Source organism: Dasypus novemcinctus, chromosome 16 (genome assembly GCF_030445035.2).
Source record: "Dasypus novemcinctus isolate mDasNov1 chromosome 16, mDasNov1.1.hap2, whole genome shotgun sequence".
Classification (NCBI taxonomy): domain Eukaryota; kingdom Metazoa; phylum Chordata; class Mammalia; order Cingulata; family Dasypodidae; genus Dasypus; species Dasypus novemcinctus.
In genome coordinates, this window is record NC_080688.1 from 35,576,291 (window position 1) to 35,590,418 (window position 14,128).

Sequence of the window (14,128 nt, forward strand, 5' to 3'; positions counted from 1 at the left end):
CAGATTTTGTAATATTAGTAAGCATACTGTATGCCAAGTTACGTTAGTAGTAAGTAGTACCATGGATAAGAGATTTGTAAAACACAGCCCTTAATGTTTAGGACTATACCGACAATAATTTTGGGTTTGTTTTGGTGGGAATTATACCAATAAGCAAAAAATAGGATTCAAAATGGAATAAGGTGAGAGTCCCATACAAAAATCTCCCAATAGGGAAGCAGATGTGGCTCAAGTGATAGAGCTTCTGCCTATCATATGGAAGGGTTCGATCCCTGGGGCCTCCTGGTGAAAAAGAAGAAGAGAAAGCATGCCTATGCCAGTGCCTGCATGGTGAGCCAGTGCCCATACGAGTGCCTGCCTGAGTGCCCTTATGGTGAGCCAGTGCCCCGTGCAAGTGAGTCACGCAGCAAGATGATGATACATCAAAAGAGAGACAAGGGGAGAGTCAAGGTGAAGCGCAGCAGAAAACAGGAACTGAGGTGGCACAATTGACAGGGAACTCTCTCCCCATCAGAGGTCTGCAGGATTGAATCCCAGTGAATCCTAGAGGAGAGAAAATGAGAAGAGAAGACAACACAGACAGCAAAAAGAGGAGGGTGGGAGGAGGGAAAGGGGGGGAAATCAATAAATAAATCTTTTTAATAAAATTTCCCAATGAAAGTTTATCAGAGGGTTTAAGGAAAAAGAGAGTGTACCAGTTCTGGGTATGAAAGCTTAAATGGAAGAGTGACATTTGTGATGTGATGGCCATTAGTGAATCAATAGGATTTTAGCAGGGAGAATATTATGGACAGAGGCAGATATAGAAGGAAGAAAACACAAGACTGGGAAAGTTCAGTGCATATATATTTGGGGAACAGATTTTTTTTCCCAAGAGCATAAAATAAGTGTGAGAAAATAGTGGGAGATGCAGTTGGAAAGATAGATTTGGATCAAATTTTGGAAGACTTTGAATGCTAGGGTGAGATTTGTGCTTAATTTGGTAAGCATTAGGAATTATATCTATTGATAGGGCAGGGAAAAGTATTGAGCTACCTACTCTTTCCTCTGTGATAGCCACCTGTAACTACTGAGCACTTGAAATATGGTTAGTCCAAATTGAGTAAACTTCGTGAGTAGGTGATATTATCCCCATTTTTGAAGTAACTAAGTACAGAGAGGTTAAATAATATACCCAAAATCACTCTACTAGTAAGTAGGAAGCCGGGATTCAAACTTAGGCCTTTCTGGTCATAGCTCATGGTTTTCCCAACACACTGTCATGTTATTGAAGGTGGACAAGCTGGAGAATGACATGATTGGAGCAGTGGTTTAGCAGAATCAGAATAACGATAAATGAGGGGAAGAGACTTCATTTTCAGCTGTCTGGTTGTTTTGGTTTTGTTAATATTACTTTTTTGTGGAGAAAATAACTTTGTTTAAAGTCAACTTTTGAATTGCATCTTTTTGAAATAATCCATATGTTAACTCCCTCTCAAAATATTTGCTTTGTTATCTTTGTAGATTTGATAATGGGCTGCATTAAAAGTAAAGAGAACAAAAGTCCAGCCATTAAATATAGAACTGAAAACACTCCAGAGCCTGTCAGCACCAGTGTCAGCCATTATGGAGCAGAGCATACTGCACTGGCATCTTCATCGTCAGCAAAGGGAACATCTGTTAATTTTAGCAATCTTTCCATAACACCATTTGGAGGATCCTCAGGGGTGACACCTTTTGGAGGAGCATCTTCCTCATTCTCAGTGGTGCCAACTTCATATCCTACTGGTTTAACAGGTGAGATTTAAATGAACAGTTTTGTTGTCGGTTTGAGAACGTGACCTTGGGCAATATGTACATAAGTTTTGTCTGCTGTAAGAAAAATAACTTCTGTGGGTACTTCTAAAATAATTATGTGAAAATTAGCATCTCTAACATTAAAAAATTAAAGTCTTACATACATGTATTTTGTTCTTGGATATTTGGTGATAATCAGAAGGTGATTATGTACTGGGTTACATCATTAATTATTTCATTAATTCATTCAAATATTTATAAAGCATCTACTGTGTGGCAGGCACTGGGGATGTAAAGATTAAAAGCATTTATCCTGAAAATTTTGAGCTGTATATGTATTACTATAGTAAAAAGTTAAAAAATATATATGTATATCCCTCTCAAGAATCTTACAACTTCTCTGGATTGTAAAGTGCTATTTAGCATTAAAGTATTATCATAGTTACGTAATAAATCTTAACAAAATAACAGTGTAGTGATAATAATACAGTTTATTCATTAGATACTACTGATTTTTTTTTAAATCATGAGGCTCATAGAATTTAAAAAATTTTTTTTCAGTCTTTGATAATAAGCAGGAGAGCTCAGATTTGATACCTTATTCTAGAACTCCACTTATTACACTATGATATGTTTTCAAAGAACAGCAAATGACTGCTGGCAGCCTTTCCTGGAGACAGAAATGCTCTAAAAAAGTACATTCAGAAACTTCAAAAAGATCAAAAGCTCTAGATCAGGAGCTTTTCACCGCAGGTAACAAACACGGGCTTGAACAGTAAGATAGAGTGAGCTGCAGGATTCCTTGATACAGCAGTTCCATGATGTCATCAAGTTCTCAGGTTTCTTCCATCTCACTCCTACAGTCCTTAGAATATCAGCATTATCCTTAGGCTTGGCAAAACAGCTGCCTGCACCAAATTGAACAACATGTGTCCTTATTAATAACCTGTAGAGGAAAAAGAGAAATCTCTTCTCTAAGCATGACTGTAAATTTTTCCTTTCAGTCTTCCTACCCTTGGACCAATAACCATGTCCAGAGGACTCTCATACACTGATTGTATTAGACTGTTCATTTGGTGAGATATGGATATCGTAGCATCAACTGCAATCTTAATTCCTAATTCTAAATACCTGTATAATAGATGGCCATGATATATTTATCAGTGATAAGTAAAGTTTAAATTATGTTCAGGATTTTATGTTTGGGAAAGATAGTAATCCAAAATGGTTAAAATAAATGATGCTTAAAGGTATACTTCAGTTATCTAAAGAAATTACTTACGTGAAATACTCCATTTACAGGTGTACATTTATTAATTCAACACATATGGAGTATCTGTGTGCCAAGTATAGAGAGGGAAATAAGAGATTTCAGCCCTAATAGAGCTTATATTTTAATGAAGGTAACAGGTAAACAATAAACAGGATGGTTTATTGTTAAGTGCTATGAAGGAACTAGCCTGGAAAGCTACCTCAAGAAGAAATCATTTAAGTTGGGGTTTAATTGATGAGAATAACCTAACCATGTGCAGAGCTTTGAAAAGAGCATTCTAGGGAGAGAGAATGACAAATACAAAGTTCAAGGGGTATAGATCCATTTGTAAGTTTTGTGGTCTAGAAAGGAGGCCAGTGTGGACATAATGGGAGAATTGTATGGTATGGGATTAAAGAGTTAGGCAAGAGTCCTAGACTTTGGGAAGAAGTTGGGATTTTATTCAAAGACAAAAAGAAACTATTGAAGAGTTATATATAGGATTTGCATGATAGAATTTCCTTTTTACAAAACTCACTCTGGCAGCTGTGTGGAAAATGGAAGCAGGTCTAGAAGTAGACTAGAGAAGATTACTATTCCCAGGAGTCCCAGTGAGAGATGACAGGGACTTGGCTTAGAGTGGCAGTGGCGGAAATGAAAACAAGTGGATAAATAAGGTATTTTAGAAGTAGAATTGACAGTCCTGGTAATGGACTTTACTTGCATTTTTACTTATTAGTCTATTTGTAGACTTACCACCTGCCTTTTATTCTAACAGTCTTTAAAAATATTGATGGCTAAATTGAAACTTAATCATTGATCTGGCAAGTCAATGGGATTACATTGAATTAGAGCATGTACATAGTCAAATAAAGAATGTTAAACAGTCTTTAATCAGAATACCTCCCTTAAATAATTTTAAACACTGAAATGTTGTGCATATTGTATCCATCTGTTCTATTATTTGTTTCATTTGCAAATAAATGTCTGTTGTGCTAATCTAAATGTCTGAATATAATACTAAATATGACAATTATTTTTAGAATGTATACTTTATAATTCATATATAAGCCATACCACTTAATTGTAAAGAAAAATATGTTGTATGTATGTAATAAGTAATCTTACTAAAACCCTTGTTATTACAGTTAATGCCTAATTTTATGGACAGAATGTTTACCCATTGTTTATAAGTAATTGGGAAGAGCAATACCAGTAGTTTATAGTACTTTACTTAGTACTTTTCTGCAAAGAATGTATTTGAAATTTGTCTTTTCAAGCCAGAGCTATGGCTACTATGGATCAAAATAAAATTTGTTTCTGTTAGTCTATAGAATTTTAGAATTTGTGGTGTACAGTTGTTTCCTGGAATGTCTTCAAAGATTCTTGTTACTTTGAGAACTCCAGCTGCTCAAAGCCTCAACTTCTAAAAATAGGTTCTAGGGACTAGGAAGAAAACTACCACTAAGCTTTTTTACTGTCAGTGGTTTTTATATCTTTTTAGTAAATTTATCTATATAGTTTACCTTGGTCTTTTCCTCCAATAGGTGGTGTTACTATATTCGTGGCCTTATATGATTATGAAGCCAGAACTACCGAAGATCTTTCATTTAAGAAGGGCGAAAGATTTCAAATAATTAATAATACGTAAGTATTGTGAATATTTTGTGAGGGAGGAATACTGACAGAAACTTGGTTTTTACTCTGACCGAGCTAGTTAGTGATCTAGAGATGGAATGGAGGGGGCAGGGGAGAGGGTTGGTATTTGCCTTCTGTTTACCTTTTGGTTTATTAGAAGTGTGGCATAATAAAGATAATTTTATGTTCCTGTTACCTATTTATCCTAAGTCTCTTTCTTTTAAAAAAAAAAAGGGAAAAGACTGATTAAAGCATGCATTCCAAAGTACCCAAATTAAGCTGCTTTTTCTTTATGTGACTCTTGGGCTTTTTGTCATTCAGTGGCCCACCGCAGAAAATTTGATTAGATTCCCTATATTCATCAGTAGGCGTAAAATCCATTTTGTAACTTTTGAAATAATATATTTGTGGTCTGCTTCCAGTCATGTTTCTTTCCATTCTTGTTCCCATCTGCTACCGGTTATCATCTCTGCTTTTAAATCCTTCAGAAGCTACCAGTTGCCTTCAAGATAAAACAAAAACAATAATAATGGCCTTTATTCATTGAGAATTTACTATGTGGTTCTCCCTCTTTCTCACTCCACAGTCTAAGCATTCTGAATTATTTACAATTTTTTAACACACTAGGATTTTTCACCCTCTCCATGCCAACACATTCTTGTTTCTGGAATATGACTTCATGCCTCTTGTTCCATATCTTTCTTTTACTGGCTAACTCTGCTCATACTTCAGCATGTGGTTGATATGTTCTTTATTAAGGAAGTCTTTCCTGACATTCCCCTCTTGCCCGGCCCACCCAACCCTCACCTTCTGCTGAATCAGGTGTCTCTTTTATGTGCTTACATTGCACCTTGTGCAAACTTCAGTCATAGCTCTTGTCGCAATCTTGAATTATAATGTGTTATTTGCATGTCATTTTTCTAGATCATTGATTCTCAACTTGGGGCAAAATCACCCAGGGGCTAATTTGGCAATGTCTGGGAATAGTTTTGGTTATCACAGGCAGGGCTGATGCTAGCATCTAGGGTGTAAAGGCCAAGGATACTGCTAAACATCTCACTGTGCATATGACAGCACCCCAAAACAAAGAATTCTCCAGCTCAAAGTATCAGTAATGCAAGGTTGGGAAGTTCCGCCCTAGCCTGCAAGGACAAGGGCTCTCTTTAGCTCTCTTTCGAGCAACCCTTTGGTAAAATCTGTCATTAACAGATATTCAGTAAATGCATGAATCTATGAATGTTCAGCACAAATGCAAAATTGTCAGTTCATATATCTGAAAGTACTTAATATATACTAGGAAAGTACAAACCAAGTATGAAGTTTTCTAACTATTTGAGTTATTAAAGAGTTTTTCATTTCATATTCTAGGGTGCAAATTCATCTCAAGCATTTTAAAATTTCAGTTTAAACAATACATTTTCAATACTTACCACTGGTAAAGTGAAACATACATTTAACCTTCAGTAGTGGATCCTGTATATATATCTTCCTCACAAGAGGTGATAATATTTGTTCCTTTCAAATTAATTTTAGAAAAGTTAGGGCTTGTGTATAAACCACATGTATTAATAGTTCTCATGTTCTGACTTGAAACTTAATTTTAGTCTCATTTAGATATTTATGTGTAACGTTTTTGTAAATATATATTATTAAAAATACATATATATGTTATCCAGAAATTCAGTATTTTACTGTCATTGCCCATTGCCATAAGAGTGTTATAGCATCTTGATTTTTTCCCCTAAAATGACTATAAAAGGACAATAAAATTATATGCACTGTAAAAAAGAAAAGCATTTGACATTAGAAAAACTGAAGTATTAATACATGCTCCAAACATTGATTGACCTTGAAAATATTATGCTAAGTGAAAGAAGCCAGTTACAAAAGACCACAAATTGTGTGAGTCCCTTTATATGAAAAGCCCAGAATAGGAAAATACATAGACAGGAAGTAGATTAGTGATTGGCAAGAGGCTTCGAAGGTGTGGGGGAAAGTAGCTGCTTAATGACTATGGGGTTTCTTTTGGGGATGATGGAAATGTTCTAAAATTGATTATAGTGATGGTTGCACAACTACTTGCACAGCTTTGAATATACAAAAAAACCACTAAATTGTACTCCTTAAATGGGAGAATTTTATGGTATTCAAATTATGTCTCAGTAAAGCTGTTAAAAAAGAAAGCATTCAGAAAGCAGATAGCAAGCGCAAAACAATGAGAGAGGGCAGAGAAATAAATCTTTTTTAAAAAAAGCATTCCGTTGAAACTGAGTAATTTGAAAGATTTACCTCCCAAATTGTTTTATTCACTAAGTTTACTGCCTAAGGTTGAAAGATTTATGTAAAAAAAAGAGTTCTTATAACTAAAATTAATGTATTATTTATTTGTTTGTTTGGAGCAGTATGCAGTTGCCCTTTGCTTAGTCTTATTCCCTTAAATCAAGGAAGCTGTTTTTAAATATTCTTTTAGTATAATTCTTGATCAAATTAATGCATAACTTAAAAATGAAAGTAATACCTCTTGCTTACTTCAGATACAAGACAACATTGCAATGTATTGTGTCTTGGGAAATAGTCTGCCTTGTGGTAATTGTTATTTTATGTGTTGCAGGGAAGGAGACTGGTGGGAAGCAAGATCAATTGCTACAGGAAAGAATGGTTATATCCCTAGCAATTATGTAGCACCGGCAGATTCAATTCAGGCAGAAGAGTAAGGCATTACTTCATATTTCATTAATTATTTTGAATTTTAAAATGCTGTAATGCACATTCTACTTAGCCACAACTTTACACACACACAATTACATACCAGTCTTGATACAGATAATGTATCATATTAATAGGAGATGTTACTTGAAAATTAATAATTAAGGAGATAGTATCCGCTTAGAGTAATATCTTAACTGAATCTGCATTAATAATAATGCCAGTTATGCCTAGTCTCTATCCTTTCTTATTTCACTTGTTTTTAAAATTATATTAACCCTTTTTTGCTCTGCACATTCTTACATTTACCTTCAGTTGTAGTATTTATATCATTGTTAATGTCTTGATTTAGGTGGTTGAACTGTGGATACATAGGAGAATGTCCTGGTCTTTTAGGAAGTATATACTGAAGTATTTAGGGGGAATGATTCAGCATGTTTACAATTTACTCTTAATTGGTTCAGGAAAAAATATATATGCACACACACACACATATACATATCTATGTTTATATATATAGAGAGAGAATATATAATAGATCAAATGTAGGAACCTAGGTGAAGGGTAAATGAGACTTCTATGTACTATTGCAAAAATTTTCTGTAAATTTGAATGAATTTTGAAATACAATTTTTTTTTTCTTTTAAGAAGTGTATTTTTTGTCAGGCCAAGTTTATCCAGCATCCATAAATGCTACTTCATTTTCATATCACAACAATTAGAACAATGCTTTATACATTGTAGGTGCTCTATCAATACTTGTTTGCCTTTATTAGCAATATGTATTTATCTCTACCACTCTGTCCTCCTTGGCATTTACTCTCTGTTTTGTTCTTTTGTCTTCTCAAAAGCAGAAACTATTTTTATTCACCAAACTTTATTAAATAAGACCCAAACTAATTTAGAATTCCTAATAATTTGGGTATGGTACACTTGCATCTTATTGAAAAGAGATGACTACACTGTTGCTGGAGGACCACTGCTCTTCTTCCTACCTTAGTCTTAATAATTTCATCTGTCACTAAGAGAAAGGACCTGCCAGTCATTACTGCCTTGCCTTCTACTTTTTTACTCTTCTGTGTCAGCCAGGTGGAGTTCAAGAGATATATTGAGTAGTCAATACATAGAAATACTATGATAGAATGTATTCTGACTTGGATTAATGTAATATTTCTATTTAATAAATAACATCTTTGTGTTTTACTCTATTTTACACTATTTCTGATAACAATTTAAAAATTTTACTTGGCGTTCTTTGTCATTCTCCCTACCCTACTTTGTTCTTATTGATACTTCTGTATAATATTTCTGACCCTTATACCTTTCCAACTCAAAGCACTATTCATTTTTTTCCAGGTGGTATTTTGGCAAAATGGGGAGAAAAGATGCTGAAAGATTACTTCTGAATCCTGGGAATCAACGAGGTATTTTCTTGGTAAGAGAGAGTGAAACTACTAAAGGTATGAATATCGTTACATAAATATTAGTATAAAAAATTTCATAGGCAATATTTTGAGAAAGATACAGTACAAGTATACATTTCCCCCCGCCCCCCCAGGTGCTTATTCCCTCTCTATTCGTGATTGGGATGAGGTAAGAGGTGACAACGTGAAACACTACAAAATTAGGAAACTTGACAATGGTGGATACTATATCACAACCAGAGCACAATTTGAAACTCTGCAGAAATTAGTGAAACACTACACAGGTAGGTGAATAGTTCAGTGGTAAAATTATTTTCTCATGCTCTGTTTTATGAGGACAAAATCCATGTCTCATATGTCTTAAGCACAATACTTTATACACAGTATGTGTTCAATAAATATATGTTGTATTCTGATTAGAAAATAAGGAATAAGTAATACTTGACTTATTACATGAATTGGTTTCTTGAATGGTATGCTAAAATCAGTCTATCTCCATTTGAGTCATTTGACTAACCATGTAAAACTGTTATTACATTGGCATTCCATTTCATAACATAAATGCCAAGATAGATTGTATAAATAAATAATGAAAGAAAAGAAAATACTTTATTTATGGATGCTTCTTAAGTAGGTAAAACTAAACACAACATAAAAAGCTATGGCAAATATTCTTTCGGGTTTCCTTCCTTTGCATGGGCTAACCTACATAAGACTTCCTAGAGTATAAATCCAGTGAAATTTGGTCTGCAGAAACATTTTTCTTTCCCTGATAAATCAACCGATAGCAACCATAGATGTTCTTTAGTATTTCAAGGATTTTTGAAAGGTATTCAGTATTAGTCTTATGTCTCAAAACTTTTACTATCAATTTTATACATGAATGCATCTGAAACTCCTTAAATGATTAATACTAGAGGAGAGGAAGTTTGCATGGCAATTTCTTCTTCAATAACAACTATTTGTAAACTGAGTCTGTCAAGTCACAGTTAATTGTGACAGTCATCAAAAGTTTTACCAGGCAGTAGCATAGGGAATTTTTGTGTTTACTTGTTGAGAATGGAAGGGAAAGTGTCTCAATAAGAAAGACTCTAAAAGCAGGATTCACAAGTCAGGCTAGTATGAATCTAGGGTCTCCTGCCTTTATAGCTCCCTTATTTATGAATCAGTCCCTTGAAGGAAGGGCTTCTTTATTGATTTTTGGTATGCTTCTTACATTAGTGACTATTAGAAATATCAATTAATGGTAACATTCTCCTTGGGAAGAAATAAAACACAGTAGTCAAAAGCACAATTTTGAGGCAGACAGACATGGATTTGAATCTATGCTCCATTACTTAACCAGCTGAGTGATCTTGAGAAAGTAGCGTAAATTTTCCAAGCCTCATTTGTATGAGATATTTATAAAGTGCTGAATTGGCACAATATGTAGAACATAGTAAGTATTCAATTTTAAGTATTCACCTTTAAAATATATTTAACAAGATGTTAACAAGATGTTTTACTTTTTATGTATACTTCATTTTTTACTTTTTTGTATACAATTTCCTTTTTGTGTATATGGTTTTAGAGTAAAAATAGTATATTATTGCAATTTTAAATTTATAAAACATTGATATATGTGCCTTAATTTTTATTAGTAATTAATTTCACAATATAGTTTATTCATTTATCTAGATCATGCTGATGGTTTATGCCATAAGTTAACAACTGTGTGTCCAACTGTGAAACCCCAGACTCAAGGTCTAGCAAAAGATGCTTGGGAAATCCCTAGAGAATCTTTGCGACTAGAGGTTAAACTAGGACAAGGATGTTTTGGTGAAGTATGGATGGGTAAGAAGCCTAAGCTTTTGTTTTTTTGTGATTGTTTAGCCATAGATTAAAATGCTGCAATTTATGATAAAATAAAATGTCTAAATAGTTAAGGTAACTGCTGTTAACTGATGTTTGGTCTAAAATCCCTTACCATATAGATAAAAATAGTAAAATGTTTCTCCAGGAACCTGGAATGGAACCACAAAAGTAGCAATCAAAACACTAAAACCAGGTACAATGATGCCAGAAGCTTTTCTTCAAGAGGCACAGATCATGAAGAAATTAAGACATGATAAACTTGTTCCACTATATGCTGTTGTTTCTGAAGAGCCAATTTACATTGTCACTGAATTTATGTCAAAAGGTATGTGCGTTTTCCTGAACAGATTAATGACTCTTAGAGTATTCATATTGATATATTTTTTAAACAAGTCTTCACTTCCATTTCTATGCATTTAAATTTTACTGTATAATAGTTCCTTTTTTTTAAAGATTTATTTTTTTTTAATTTCTCTCCCCTCCCCCCACCCCCCAGTTGTCTGCTCTCTGTGTCCATTCACTGTGTGTTCTGTGTCCACTTGCATTCTTGTCAGTGGCACCTGGAATCTGTGTCTCTTTTTTGTTGCGTCATCTTGCTGCATCAGCTCTCCGTGTGTGCGGTGCCATTCCTGGGCAGGCTGCACTTTTTTCACGCTGGGCGGCTCTCCTTATGGGGCGCACTCCTTGCACGTGGGGCTCCCCTATGTGGGGGTCAGACACCCCTGCGTGGCATGGCACTCCTTGCACACATCAGCACTGCATGTGGGTCAGCTTATCACATTGGTCAGGAGGCCCTGGGTTTGAACCTTGGACCTCCCATGTGGTAGAAGGATGCCCTATCTATTGGGCCAGATTCCACTTCCCTGTATATTTTCTAATTTAAGTTTTTATGTAGACATTCGAAAAGAAGAAATCTGACATTTGCTTAATGGTATAGTGATTTTCCAGTTATTTAGAGGCTAATATGAAGTTTATAAAGAGAATTAGATGAGCACAATTTATTTTGAAAGGTTTGACTAAGGGAAATGGCATAGTTAGGAATATTAAAAAGGAAAAAAATTATATATTTAATTAAAATAATGGAATGACAAAGATATGTATATGTTTAGTACTAAAGGAAAGAAGTCAGGTAAAGGAAATTGTCTCATTTTAATATAGACATACTTCCCATATTCAGGATTTTAGAAACTTCGTCTTTTCACAACACTGCCATTGAAATTTCTCCATTCCCCCAAACCCCAAGCTTAGGTCTTCATTAACAGGATTGGTTAGGGTCAGGATAAGCAGAAGGGAAGAATGACGCCCTTCCACCTTTTCCTTATGCCAATGTTGCTTTAGAATAGGAATTAGTAAGTAATGGCGGCCACATTTTCTGACATTCTTCCTTGGTTCTTTTTCTAGTTGCTTTATGTACTAATTCTTAATTCATTCTGTATATTAAGGTTAAGAATGAACTTGGACAGACTCATTGGATGTGTTGAGTTTCTAGCTGTTTACATGGGAGCCATAGTTAAGAGCAATTATTAACCCACAATCCAAATGCATTTGTTTTGCAAACATTTGAGCGTTCATTCTGAACCAGGCACTGTACTGGATGTAGGGAAAGTAGGGTAAGGTATATTGGGTAAGGAATATTCCTTACCTTCAAGGAACTTATCTTTTTATTGCCCCCAGAACTACCCTAAAAATAATAATTTCACTCTGGGAGGAAACCACAGAAGATCATATATTCAGTAGTCTAAATGAACATATGCACACAGTATCTCTCTCTTACTATGACTGCTGCGATTTGTTTTTAGTCACTTGTATTTCTAAAACTAATAAATATGATGATAGGCCCAGCTTTTTATCCATCTTGAATTTTTATTTCCTCTTTTACTCTTTTTAGCCTCTCTGCTTATAGTCACCATCTCTAGTCCATCTTGGCCAATGATGTAGTTCCATCTAGTGGTGACATAGGCAATGACAAGCTACCCTTTTGTGGTAGGAAACTTCTTTCCCCAAAAATGGACTGACACTAAAAGTTAAGAACTGTCATAACCTATTAATTGATAAAACATATATAACTCTCTAAAACACATGAGCAAAAAGGAAAACACATTGGCTGGAATTTCTCCTGCAAATTACTGCCAAAATACCATTTCAAAGAGTACATTGGATGGACTAAAGGAGGAAAGAAAAGGGACAACAGGAGAAAGTTTCATTTAAGATATTAGTAGCATAAAAAATAATAATGGGGGTAAGACTGATGGTCCATTTAGATTTGAGTATTGATTTTTAAGGTTTATTTAATGGGGGTACATGGTAGAATTCTGTGTGTCAAATCATTCATTGCATTAGGATTATTTCCAGGTGGGAGATTTGGAATATAAGGTTACAAATCCCTTTTAGTTTTGAAACCCTGTGATTCTCTATCTTGGTATTCATGTACTTAGCAGTTGGCTATCTGCAGTCTCTCCAAATTCATTGCCTCAAGTACCCCAACATAAACCCATTTTCTGATCAAATAGATCTTGTTGCCCTTTGTTCCATGATCTTGTTCATGTTATTTTCTTTACTTGGAATTTGGTTTCCCTAATTCTTGACCTGTGTATGGACTATACTTCATATTTTATTTAAGTCTGGTGTTAGAAGCTTTCCATTATTATCCCAGTCTGTGGCAGGCAGCAGTAAAAACTGCAGTCTTTGCTTCAGGTGCTGGGTTGGCTTTAAGATCCAAATTCAGTGTGGGTGATTTGATTGATGATCACTGCTTTTGATCAGCTATTTCAGACCAGTAGGGGGCTGGCTCTGAGGGCAGCCCATTGTTTTAACCCCCTTCAGGCAAAAGAGGCAGAGGAGTGGCAGTGCCTTCACACATACCACCCCCTTTGGGGAAAAAAATGGTTTGTAAAAGTCATCAGTTCATGGTTCCAGTGTTCAATAACATTGTCAAAACAAATAAACAAAAAACCTTAGCAATCCCAGAGGAGTGGGAGAACTAGATTCCCAAAATTATAACAACATTATACTCAGAATTTCCAGTTTGCAACAAAAAAAATTACAAAGCACACTAAGAAACATGAAAGTTTGGCCCAGTCACAGGAAAAAAGCATTTGCCAGAAACCATCCCTGAGGAAACGCATACATTTTGAAGTATTAGTCAAAGACTTTAAATCAACTGCCTTAAATATGTTCAGTAAGCTAAAGGAATTATACAAAGAACTAAAGAAAATTTAAAAAATTTATTGTCTTTACAAAATAAAGAGATGGCTATTATTTAAATCAGCCAAACAAATTCTAGAGCTGCAAAATATATTAATTGAAATGAAAATCTCATAAGGCATATTCAACAGCAGATTTGAACAGGCAGAGGAAAGGATCAGCAAACTTGAAGACTAGAGAGTTGAAATTATCCAGTGTGAGGAGCAGAAAGAAAAAGTAATGAAGAAAAATGAGCAGGGTCTGAGGGACCCCAATCAGGCATACCAACATATGT

The 14,128-nt window shown here is 34.8% G+C and overlaps 1 protein-coding gene across 5 annotated transcripts in view; it reads left to right on the forward strand.

The window, feature by feature from the left end:
- YES1 (YES proto-oncogene 1, Src family tyrosine kinase) overlaps positions 1 to 14,128 on the forward strand; it is an 88,398-nt gene that overhangs the window by 56,664 nt on the left and 17,606 nt on the right. For all 5 annotated transcript variants that reach the window (XM_058277499.2, XM_071208496.1, XM_058277501.1 and 2 more), the window contains exons 2-8: positions 1,504 to 1,776; positions 4,576 to 4,675; positions 7,278 to 7,376; positions 8,729 to 8,832; positions 8,931 to 9,080; positions 10,474 to 10,629; positions 10,796 to 10,975. In XM_058277499.2, coding sequence (XP_058133482.1) covers positions 1,512 to 1,776; positions 4,576 to 4,675; positions 7,278 to 7,376; positions 8,729 to 8,832; positions 8,931 to 9,080; positions 10,474 to 10,629; positions 10,796 to 10,975 — 1,054 coding nt within the window. In that variant the 5' untranslated portion in view covers positions 1,504 to 1,511. The remainder of the gene's footprint in view (positions 1 to 1,503; positions 1,777 to 4,575; positions 4,676 to 7,277; positions 7,377 to 8,728; positions 8,833 to 8,930; positions 9,081 to 10,473; positions 10,630 to 10,795; positions 10,976 to 14,128) is intronic.